The sequence below is a fragment of the Labrus bergylta genome, chromosome 6 (genome assembly GCF_963930695.1).
Source record: "Labrus bergylta chromosome 6, fLabBer1.1, whole genome shotgun sequence".
NCBI lineage: Eukaryota > Metazoa > Chordata > Actinopteri > Labriformes > Labridae > Labrus > Labrus bergylta.
Window position 1 is genome coordinate 30,315,273 of NC_089200.1, and position 11,929 is coordinate 30,327,201.

Genomic DNA, 11,929 nt, shown 5'->3' on the forward strand with positions numbered 1-11,929 from the left:
TTTAAAGCTTTAAATATATATATATATATATATATATATATATATATTATGCCAAATAATAGCACACATCATAAAATACCACAACATGAAATACCATGATTTATATTTGTTTCAGTAACAGAATTTAATACTAGATTGTGAGTCCGGTTATTGAGTCATAGGGGGGTTCTTCCTTTTGGAGGGGTGGCCACAGGGGGGACCAAGCTCAGTGTTACAGGGGCACTGGCCCCTGTTGGCCCCTGCCTAGAACCGCCCATGCAGCTTCAGGGACCACTGGTCCCTAGAAATGTATGAAGACTTTTTTGTGTGCTGGTACCCATCCCATAGAGCAGGTACCCTTTTTTTAAATTAGTTTAGCCCCTGCTCATCAAACATCCTGAATCCGCCAGTGAAAGTATAAAAAAGTGCATGGGATAGAGCACGAGAGGCATAAAGACCAGAGACACAGATAAAGATGCTTACAGATGAACCACAATTTGGTGTAGCTAAAACTTTGTGCCATGAAAACACAGTTTCATGGCACACTTTCTGATTTACAAAACAACCACATCATGGCCATGTGAGACTTAAAACTTTTTAAAATATAATTTCTAATTTCTCAACTTTCTGTGTATTGGCACAACATAAACTGTTGCTGGTTTACACAAAGCTCCATAAAATACCCTTAAAAGATTAAAACAAAAAAAATGTATTTCCCCCTGTGTTGACTCTAAATGAACCTTGAAGAAGTGATAGTTTTCCAGGACTACACTGTGACTACACTTTTTATTTGATATGTTCTATTTTTATTAGTTATTTGTAGTCATCTGTTACATTTTTAAAATGACTCATCTCCAAATAATAATTTATTATCTCAGATTCATGAGTCAATATCTGAAATAACGAGCTGACGTCTAAAACATAACGAGTTAGATATTCAAAGTAATATTCACTTACACTTCACTTACATGTTTTTGTGTCTAATAAGAATGTAATGTATCAGACTTACTGAGAAACTTAAATACTGACTTTTCTATCTCCGCTTGATGATTTTTAAAAAAAAAGAGTCAATACCTCTGATTAATGAGGCATTCTCAAAAAATGTGTGAACTAACATGAACTTAATAAAAAATGACTACATTTTTCAAAATCATGAGAAACTTCCTCAAAAACGATTATTTGTATAATTCAAAATCCCCCCTATTTAGCATTCATATGCAGTTTATAAAAACATACGACAAACTTCAAAGACATTTCTCTAAACTTATTCTCTGTATAAACCTTTAACTCCTGCTTTCATTTACATAAATTAAACAGTATTGCAGTGGTGTTATACATAAATATCTCCTTAAGCAGAGCTATGAATGCTTCGGGCAGGATGTTGAAACTCAAATCATTTACCAGGAAAGAAATTGCATCAAAATTCTCAAATATTAAATTTAAGCGTATTCAAAATTGTTAAGTCTATTTTGGATATTTATTATTATAACTAACGTATACTGAAATGTTGAGCAGATCAGCAGGATGCTAAATGTTTCTCTCATCGTTTCATATTTACTTCAAAAGGCAGAAAAACTAAAATATATACTCAACAAAAATGAATGAAGGCATTGTTAACACCTGACCTTCCAGAGGTTTGATTTTATGTTATTTGATTTTGCAAACCTTTTTAAACCTTTTTTGCAAACCTCATTAAATCACTATAATCTTGAAACACTGCAAACACCTTAAACCTAAAATAATCTAACTCCAAACAGGACGTAATTATTGGTTATTTTGATGAACATAAGAGCTACAGCAACGTTTGGTTTCACAGAGTTTAAAAACTGCACTCAACAAGAGTCAGAGTATTGGGAGCAATAAATGATATCTATTTAAAGAGTAAAGACTGGGGGCGCGCTGGTGGCGCAGTGGCAGGGCGCGCGTCCCATGTTTTGAGACTCTCGTCTCGAGCGGTAGGCCCGGGCCCGCCTCCACCCGTGGCCCCCCTCCGCACGCCACTCCCCGCCCCCTCTCCCTGGCTTCCGACCCAATCCACTGTCCTCTCTCTGAATTAAAGGCACGAAAAAGCCCAAAATAAATCTTTAAAAAAAAAAAAAAAAAGACTGAACATGGAACAATAAGTGTGTAATCCTGATACACCTGCTAACATCCTGTTGTAAGTGTTTATCATTGATTGTGAAACAGACATCAATAAAGGACCAAAATCACATATGATTACTGCTGGTACTGTTTTTCTTTCTTTGGTGATGCTTGTTCAAAACTTTACACAAAGATCTGTGACAGGAAGGGATTGCAGCTCCCTCTGCTGTCAAGTCAGTGCACTGTTTCAAGTGAGTGAATGTTATTTACACCACGTCTGATACTTTGGAAAAATGACATGCAGAATTTATAACATTTAATAAACAGAAAAGCTGCAACTGATGAATCCACTCTGACACACAGTCCTTCAGGTCTCTGATGAGGCTGAAAAAAAACCCCACACAACATTCAGGTTATTTAAACATGAGTGTGTCAATGTGCAAAGATTGAACCTTTAGCCTACAAACGTCATCCTGTGTGGTTGTCCGTTTATAACAGCTTAGTAGTTGTAAACACTGTATATGTCACAAACATTTACCTCTAGACTTTAGTTTGTTCTGCAGGTGCAGGTGAAGCGTCCCCTTTTTTCTTACATTCATCACACACATGGTGGCAGGATCTGTTGGGATAATATTCTGATCAATTACATGCAAAGGCTTAACGTTATCGTTATATTTTATTACCATATACTATTTTAATTTATTCAAACAAAAATGTTGCAGCACATGACATTTCCTAATCTCTCACACTACATAACCTTTTTGGATGTTTGCCATTCACCTCCGCCATTAAAAAACTAACATGCCTTCACAACCAAGTTACAAAAGTTCAGGACAAGAAACTTGTAATGATTCTAAAGAAATATGTTTTTGCTGTTGTTTTAAATTATTATTATTATTATTTTAGATTCATTTTTGGGTATTTTGTGCCTTTATTAGAGTGATAGGACAGTGGATAGAGTCGTAAATCAGGGAGAGAGAGAGTAGTGTACTATGGGGGGTAAAGCCTTCAGTTATCGGGCTCCTCTCCTCTGGAACCGCCTTCCAGCCGGGGTCCGGGAGGCAGACACTTTCCTTTTTGATAAATCTTATAGTTAGTGCTGGTGTAGACCAGCTCTTAGTTATGCTGCTATAGGCTTAGACTACCAGGGGAACTGGCACCTTGAGCTCCTCTCTCTCTCTATCTGTCTGTGCATATACAGTACATCATATTACTGCATGTATCTATCTGTAAATCTCAGTCACTAACCACCTACTTTCCTGAGAGCTCTTGAGCTCTCTTAGGCTCCTCAAGATCGTTGGTTGACGGCCTGCCAGAACAAGTATTTTACCTGCTTTTTGTAAAGTGTCTTGAGATAACACTTGTTATGAGTTGACGCTATACAAAAATAAATTGAATTGAATTGAATTGAATTGAATAGTATGCAGTTTTGGGTATGCGATAAACACCCATGGATACTAAATCGGCTAGATTTTTAAACTATTACGGGAGTCGTACTAAACCTCCATAAAAAGCACTGCATCTCTCAGAATATCGAATGGCAGAGCACACTAGCTGCCAGACAGCGGCATATACATATTTGAAATGAACTGCTTTGTAATAAGTTTAATATATTGTCGTATTATATTAAAAATGACTATGTAGACTACCTGAACATAAAAGTAATTGCTTAACTTTCATTATATCTCATTTGTCTGTATTGTTGCTTTGTATCTTTGCTAATGTTTGCTTTATTTTTGTCTTTATTTATTATCGCTTTAGTTGTCATGTCTGTGTCATGTCTATACATTTTTGTTTCGTTTTTGTTCACCTTATCACCAATAAATTAAATTAAATGAAAACTATGTAGCTATATTAGCAGTAATGAACTGATGAAAAGAGTTGTTGGATTCTATTTAGGGACCGACAGTCATGCTAGCTTGATGCTAGTAGCTCTGATGATCTTAGTTCAGTATGATGCTAAGGGCACAAGCCTCGTTTCCACCAAGCAGTCCGGTTTGGTTCAGTTCGGTACTGAACTTGCTTGTGTACCCTTATTTGGTAAGCGGAGTGTAAGCCAAATGGAGATAGCCGCGTCAGCTATGTAATAGTGAGACAGCATATGCAGCGACTACATTTTGAGTATGTTGAAGTCAGTACGTACAGTAAGTGGTTTCAGACATGGGCGATGTGTTTTTGAATTTGCTGCACGTTGTCCCTGATGTATAAAGTTTCAGACTTTATACATCAGATTATTTGCAGACTGTAAAAGTCCTGGTCAAAACGTATTGAAAATTTTTTTTTTCCATTTGTTTGTGTGCTTACTTTGGTTTTAGTATGTTCAACTGTAATAAATAATACTGATTGAATGGCTTGTGATGATACCTAGAAGTACAGGTGTACTTCAATTCTTTGGTTTTAACCAATAGACTTTAATCTTGTCAAACCAAAAAGGAAGCTGCTTGTATTGTATTGTGCTTATTAAGTCATATCCTCTTAATGCACATTGGTAATTATAAGTTTAACAGCATCACAAGCCTAAAAGATAAAAATGCACAGCAGCATTTTAAAACTGAAATGAATTGTGGTTATTCATCTATATTCAGTGAATTGTTCACCTGTGTCCAGGACCAGATTTCCAGGGTCCACGACCTCCCTCAGACCAGGGCCCAAATCCTGGTCCATCCTTCAGGCCCAGCTCCTGAAGCTTGCCTCGACAAGTTCCAACATAAGATGCTTTTCCCACTGCAAAACCAAGGATCCCAGCAACTACAGAAAAATACAGATATTTTAGAGATCAGTGACTGCAGATATTGATTAGCAACTTCTAAAGTTTCAATAAACTGTACGTTACCCACCTGCTAGTTTTGGAAAGGGACCCAATCTCTTTGACGAGTTCCAAACACCTTTAACAAACAATGTTGAACTTGAACCATAGGATGATAAAATGATTACTTTATGTGTCATTTAGATCAGTGTTTCTCGACTGGTGGGTCGGGACCCAAAAGTGGGTTGCAGAACCCTTTTCAGTGGGTCGCGAACATGTACCTGGAAAAATGATTGGGTAAAAAAGTCTATGAAGCGCTTCAAAACACGTTTGTTTTTTCGTTTTGTGTCTTTGTTCTGTCACGTTTTGTACAGTCTGAGGTCAAAACTGCAAAAAAAATGTTTATTGAACAATTCTGATTGGTTCAAAAATATCTGAAACTTGGGTCGCAATTTTTCATGAGGGCGTTGGTGGTGGGTCCTTAGGCTTGACCAGTTGAGAATCACTGATTTCGATAATGACAGAACAGGGTTTGAATGTTGGTCCTTTACCGTTGTAGATGAGACCGCCGGTGACAGCCATACTTCCGAGAGAGAGAGGAAGAGCTGAAAAAAAAACAAATCAGAAAAAAAGTCTGTAGCTGAACAAAAGCGCACATTAAAGAAATGAGGAGATTTATTTTTGTTATGAGGACTACATTTTAATTGTTTTATAATCCTTTAAATTTTCTGGAAAAACTGAAAACTTAAAAAAACATTTTTATCTGACTGAACTTTGATCTGAGTGGGTGATACTCAATAATCTGTCCACTTCAATTGAGTTAAAAGACGCTGCCGACTTCTAAACCAGGAAGAACTGATTGTTGCCATCTCATGATTATATAACTACATGCTCGTATGCAGCTGCTGCAGCGAGTGGAAGGGAGGGGGATAGAAGTTACAGATAATAAAATGTTGACACATAAAACAATATAAGTCGCTGGAATCTTAATCATAATGACTATGCAAAGCTAGCCTAAGCAGACAACACTTGAAACCCTGAGTATAATGTTATCTGCCCGGTGTGTTCTGGCTAACTTTCACCTTGCTACAGTTGGGATAGTTGCTTTAGAGCTGTGTGTGTGGGTGTGTACTGTATAGCTGTCAAATACCTAATCTCTTGTTGGTTTAGTTTCACATGTCGGAGAAGGTAGGTCATTTCAAGAATTAGGTATATACATTTTGTTTACCTATGGACACTTCTTGTCTCCCTCCACCCTCCCCAAATTTGAAAAATGTTCAAATCAACCAGAGTGTAAATAACTCACTGAATTCACTTTAAATGATAAAAAAAATGACTACGGGTAATACTGGCAGCATGAACCAAACATTTTCTCCATACACTTTCCAACATGCCTGTATGCGTCCTCATAGGGTCACAGAGAAGAATGTAAACACAGTTCAAAATGAACAGGCTATTGATAGATGAGCTGTGCCCGAGCACGAGCATGTAGTCTATGACAGATTTGTTGGTTGTCTGTTTCCTTCAGTTGTCTGTTTTTGAAGAACGTCTAGAAGAAGAGATTACCTCTGTACCAGAAGCTCTCCTCCTGGCACTCTTTCCAAGCCTTTCTCACATCATCTCTGTGGATATGACGATCACCCATGGGGCACTGTAGGACAAAAAAAAAACAGGTTAGTCACCTTATATAGACCAACGCTTTTCAGAAAAAAATCATTTAGTGCTGCTCACCTTCCGATCACGTTTCCCTGCAGCGGCACCAGCTGCTGCTCCTTCCTCCGTCTTCAGCGTTACAGTTTCTCCAGTTGTTTCAGAACTCATGATGAAGGAGCTTTCAGCAAACTATTACAGACCCGGACCGCACAGCTTTCTCATGCACGTTTACTTCCCCTCTGTCCGCGCCTCACAAATACACATCAGTGGTTGTAATTGCTCCTCCCTGCTCTTTGTTTATAACTCCACCCCACTTGAAAAAAACACTCCAGAATGCTGCAGAGGTCACCCAGAGGTGTCTGAAATTGAAACAAAAAAACACATTGAGTAAAAGACAACACTTAAGATAAAATATCATGCATGAAATGTTTTTAAATATATCTATACTTTAACCTTCATACAATTATCCTCTATATGTCCCATGAAATTAAAGACACACTAACAGGCCTACAACTTTCCAGTTTCCACACCTATCTGCACCTCAAAGAGAGACACACCTTCATTTAGAGATTTATTTTATACCATTATTCAGGTGAGGTAAGTATGGCTAGAGGTCAGACATTCATTTCTATTCACTAGTGCACATATCTTATCTCTTTTCATCAGCTTTTTTAAACTATGCTTCATGCATATGCACTCCTACAAAAACATTTTGATATGTTTTTTTGAATTTATAGCAACTGTATTATCATTAGCTCATGTTTTACCATTCCATCTCTGTTGATTCTGTCAGTTTTCAAGTGAAGAACTCAAGTATTTTTCTCATTATAAAGCACTATGAGCTGCATAGTTTGTATGAACGATTTTTTATTAATGAACATTTGTGAACATACTAAGCATGATCATACAATATCTCAGAGGATGTATATTCTTTACAAATACAGAGTTAAATAATACCAACCTATGAAGACAAGGAAAATCAAAAAGGAAACAAAAACTAGTGAGAATTTCCCCCCAAAAATACATTCAAATTCAGAAAAGGAAGCTAAAGCGTACAATATTAGACAAGATTTTATACAAATAAATGATACTTTATTTTAATTAAATGGAATATGTTCATAATACTGTCTGTTTTTGGAGCAAAACAAACATTTGTCTGACAATAAATAGAAGGAAAGTTTATATCTGACATGCATAGTTTTATAAAAATGTATCAATAAAGTCTGCTTTAAGACATAAGAGAGTCCAGTCATGAAAGCTAACTGAATGTTGTTATTATACATACAGTTTATTCCTCGCTACTCAAACCAAAGACTGTTCGTCTACTTACATACTTCATACTTCAGCATCACTTATGTACCGACTTAAACTCAAGCTTTGACTCAAAACATAGTCTTTAGAGACTATTTTATTCAACAGAGGAGAAATGATACAGGGATACATTGGTTCGTATAACGCCTACTGACATATCCAAAGGTCAGGGAGTGTTTTAATGGTTATTAGAAGTTTCATCACAGAAAGATTTATTACTGCTGTTGATAAATGCCGAGATATCTAAGTCACGTCCAATACTAACACTGAAGAGTGGTTCAGTGTCTTTCTCAAAATATCCTTATTTTCTCAAATAACAAAGCACACATTTTGAAGAATTGTTCTGCACATTTAAAGCAACTCAGCCTCTTTGTGATAAGGCAAGTTTATAAACATCACACAAAAAGTAAGGACATTTGTGTTTGTTAGATTATTTCTTTGTTGTAACAATGCCTATTGGCAATAAATCTTATACTATACTATACCCTATCCTGTTTATTTCCATTTTAAATGGTGCCACATTTGTAAGGAACATGCATTTGTGGGATGAGCAGCAGAGCTGAGTATGTGGGTTGTGCCCTTGATAAACTTGCCAAATCTTCTCTGCCATTGCCAAACAGCTTATTCTGCTGTTGACTCTTGTTTAGTGTTGTTTAGTGGATTGGATGATTGAAGTCTAAAGAAACAAGACATATTGGCAATTTCAGAATGTATTCATTTAACAAACATGAGCCTCAGTAGCATGTGGAAGAACCATACGCAGCCACAACAGCCTGGCACCTCCTCCTCGTGCTGGTCACCAGCCTGGTCACACACTGCTGTGGGACGTCATCCCATTCTTCAACCAGCATTTATCACAAGTCAGCCAATGTGGTTGTGTTGGTCACTCTGGCACGAACAGCATGCTCAAGCTGATCCCGCAAAGTGTTCAATGGGGTTGAGGTCAGAACTGCAGGAAGGCCATTCCATCCTCTTCACTCCCAAATTCTGGAGGTACACTCTGATAAACTCCGCTCTGTGGGGTCGAGCGTTGTCATCTTGGAGGAAAGAGTTCTGTCCCGGACTCTGGAGATATGGGATTTCCGCTGGTTGCAGAATCTCATCTCGATATCTGTCTGCAGTGAGATTACCTCCAATGATGACAAGCCTTGTTTTTCCAGTGAGGGAGATGCCGCCCTACACGTCACACTGCCTCCACCAAAAGCTGTTACCCTATTGGTGCAGCAATCAGCATAGCGTTCTCCGCATGTTCTCTACACTTTGACTCTATGATCTAACTGACGTAGGCAGAATCTGGAGTCATCGCTGAACATAATGTTCCTGCATATGTTCAGGTTCCAATGCACGTGTTGCCAACACCAGCGCCAACGGGCCTGATGGTGAACGGCAGTCATGGCAGGCCTCCTGGCAGCCTTATGAGACCAGCAGTCTGTTCAGGATTGTCCAGAGAGCCATCGGCCATATCGACCTGCAAACCTTGACTGCAAATCTGTATAAGACTGCCTACGGTTCTGAAGTGCTGACAGGGTCAGGAAACTGTCTTCTTGGGGTGTCGCCCACTTCATGGCCTGTGTCTGACATCCCCCGTTATATGGAATTTGGTCTTCAGTTTGGAGATGGTACTTGGGCTCATTTCAAATAATGCTGCAACTTGGTTGTGTGAAACACCAGCTTGAAGGAGCCCTATGTCACGGACCCTATCCAGATCAGTCAAACATGGCATGCTTGGGTGCAACCCATACTCAGCTCTGCTGCTTATCTCACAAATGCATGTTCCTTATAAATGTGGCACCATTTAAAAAAGGGAAATAAATATATGGAGTTATATATGTATATCATATATTTGTGGATTTCTATTACATATCTACAAAACTATAAATATGTGTGTGAATCAGAAATACATTTGTTAATCTGATTTTTTTATTTGTGGATTTGTTTTACATTTATATAGAATTAAATATATTTGTGTGTGCATTGAAATACATTTGTAAATCCTTCTGTGTGCATTCGTGAATATTGAGACTGATCTAACTCCATATAAACAGGCTTTCCAATGGTATAAGATGTATTGCCAAGAAGCATTGTTACAACAAAGAAATAATCTACTAAACATAAATTTCCTTACTTTTTGTGCAATGTTATAACTGTGGCGGTCTTTTCACAGGCAAAGGACTGCTAAGAAATACTTTTGAGATACTCAAACTTAGTTATCTTTGCAGTTGTCACGTGATAAATGACATAAAGTCGCTTCGTCTTCAGTGGCTCTCAAAAGATTGATTGATTTCTGCAGAGACATGTTGATTTTATTCAAGGTGTAAACACTATGATATCAGAAAGGTTCTCAAACTGACCTACTCACCAATGCTGAGACCACATTTGAGTCATTTGTGATATCATTATGAAATGGAACATCTCTGAAGAAGTGCACTCCATTACCTGTGCATTACTACCTATAGTTACTACCGGTAGTTACAATCACAAACTAACAAACAGTAGCTTTAATCCTGCAGACACAAACAGGTAAAGTAGAAATGGTACTATTTATCAATTATTTTTTCCAGTCCAGCAAAGAGGGTAATTTATGATGGAAATGTAGTGTAACTTTCCCTGCCAAGTGTTTTCTAATGGTGGATAAATGTTGAGTACATAATATTACAAAAAGAACATCTGGGGATGCTTTTCTGTTTGTGTTGACTTTGGCGCCCCCTGTGGACAAAGCACCAGCCTACCTCAAATCTATTTGATTTTGTCCTGTATGTCTTTGTCAGTCAAATATATAACTTGCTGAGAATTAAAAAAAAAAAAATCTTAATATAGCTTCACAAATTTTGTTTCGTTTCAATTTAAGTGTAGTTTAAATTTGTTGGGTTTTTTTCAGTAGTTTTGTCAATAAATAAATCAATCAATCATATTAATCTTAATTTGTATAGCACCAATTTGGGACAAATGTTATCTCAAGACACTTTACAAAAGAGCAGGTAAAAGACCTTACTCTTTGTTATATTATACAAAGACCCAACAGTATTTAATCATGAGCACAGCACTAAGCACATTTAGCAAAGCTATAATGGCAAGGAAAAACTCTTTGGTAGTTTAGTTAAGTTTTTTTTGTAACAACTCTTAGTTTTAGTTATAATTGTTTTTATTTGTTGTTTAGTTAAAAAAAAGAAAAAAGAAAATCTGTATTGTAAATGGTTCAGAGAAAATACAATTCTTTAAAATACCCTAAATTATTCTATAAGGGGGAAAAGTTTTAAATTCAGCAGTCAGCATGCTCATCCAAAATATAAACTAAGGTGCCTGAGACAAATCATAGGCTGTGTGCAGTACTGCTGCGATAGCATGAGCAAAAAGTTGATGTGCAATACCTGACTTATTAAAAAAGTATTTTTAACACTATTTTACTATCGGCTATTTTGATGACGAAATTTACGTCAAGTCGGCAACTCGGGCACCTACTTGTTTTCTGAGTTTCCGAGTTGTTGCTCCGACTTGAGTAGGTGTTCATCATAGACTGTAAATATTATTCATGCACATTTTACAACTCGGAAACTCGTTTTTCCGATGTGTCCGACACCACTTGAATGCACCATAAGCTTGTGTCAAATGGTGCATTCATGTGGTGTTGGACACATCGGAAAAACGAGTTTGAACAAAGCATGAGAGTGTTCATCCGATTTCATTGAAATCCAGGAATTTCCTATAAACAATAAGTTTAAATATTTTTAGACAAGAGGACCAAAACACACTCGGCCACAAATACTAAATAATCATGAAGAAACTTACATTTTAATACGCTGCCCCATGAATCTCCGCCCGGCTGAGTTGACAGCAAACAAACCCAAACAGAAGTTGGAGTGGGGAGGTCAATAAAAAGCCAAACTGACCAATCAGATTGCATCGTGGGCTGGTTTCAGACTTGCACGAGGAAATTCTGGTGAGTGACGTGCAGGTGAAAAACCTCTCGACCAATGAATCACAGAAGTAGCTCAGCCTGTTTGGGAAGTCTGACCAATCAAATCAACAAAGGGCGGGGTTGTATTTCAACTTCCGCCTTCTCCTTACTTGACACTGAAAATAACCAATCACCACTGAGTAAAGGCGGAGATCAGACAGGCTTAGGTTCCAATCATGTTCTGTGGGCGGGGCTTACGTTGA

At 37.6% G+C, this 11,929-nt stretch overlaps 1 protein-coding gene across 1 annotated transcript; it reads right to left on the minus strand.

Moving 5' to 3' along the window:
- Positions 1–2,196: 2,196 nt before the first annotated feature.
- ociad2 (OCIA domain containing 2) lies at positions 2,197–6,819 on the minus strand. The gene is made up of 7 exons (XM_020657725.3): positions 6,539–6,819; positions 6,374–6,458; positions 5,359–5,412; positions 4,899–4,946; positions 4,659–4,809; positions 2,600–2,680; positions 2,197–2,445 (listed from the first exon to the last, which is right to left on the minus strand). Exons 1-6 carry the CDS (start codon positions 6,626–6,628, stop codon positions 2,602–2,604), a joined length of 507 nt encoding a protein of 168 aa, XP_020513381.2. The 5' UTR covers positions 6,629–6,819; the 3' UTR covers positions 2,197–2,445; positions 2,600–2,601.
- Positions 6,820–11,929: the final 5,110 nt, after the last annotated feature.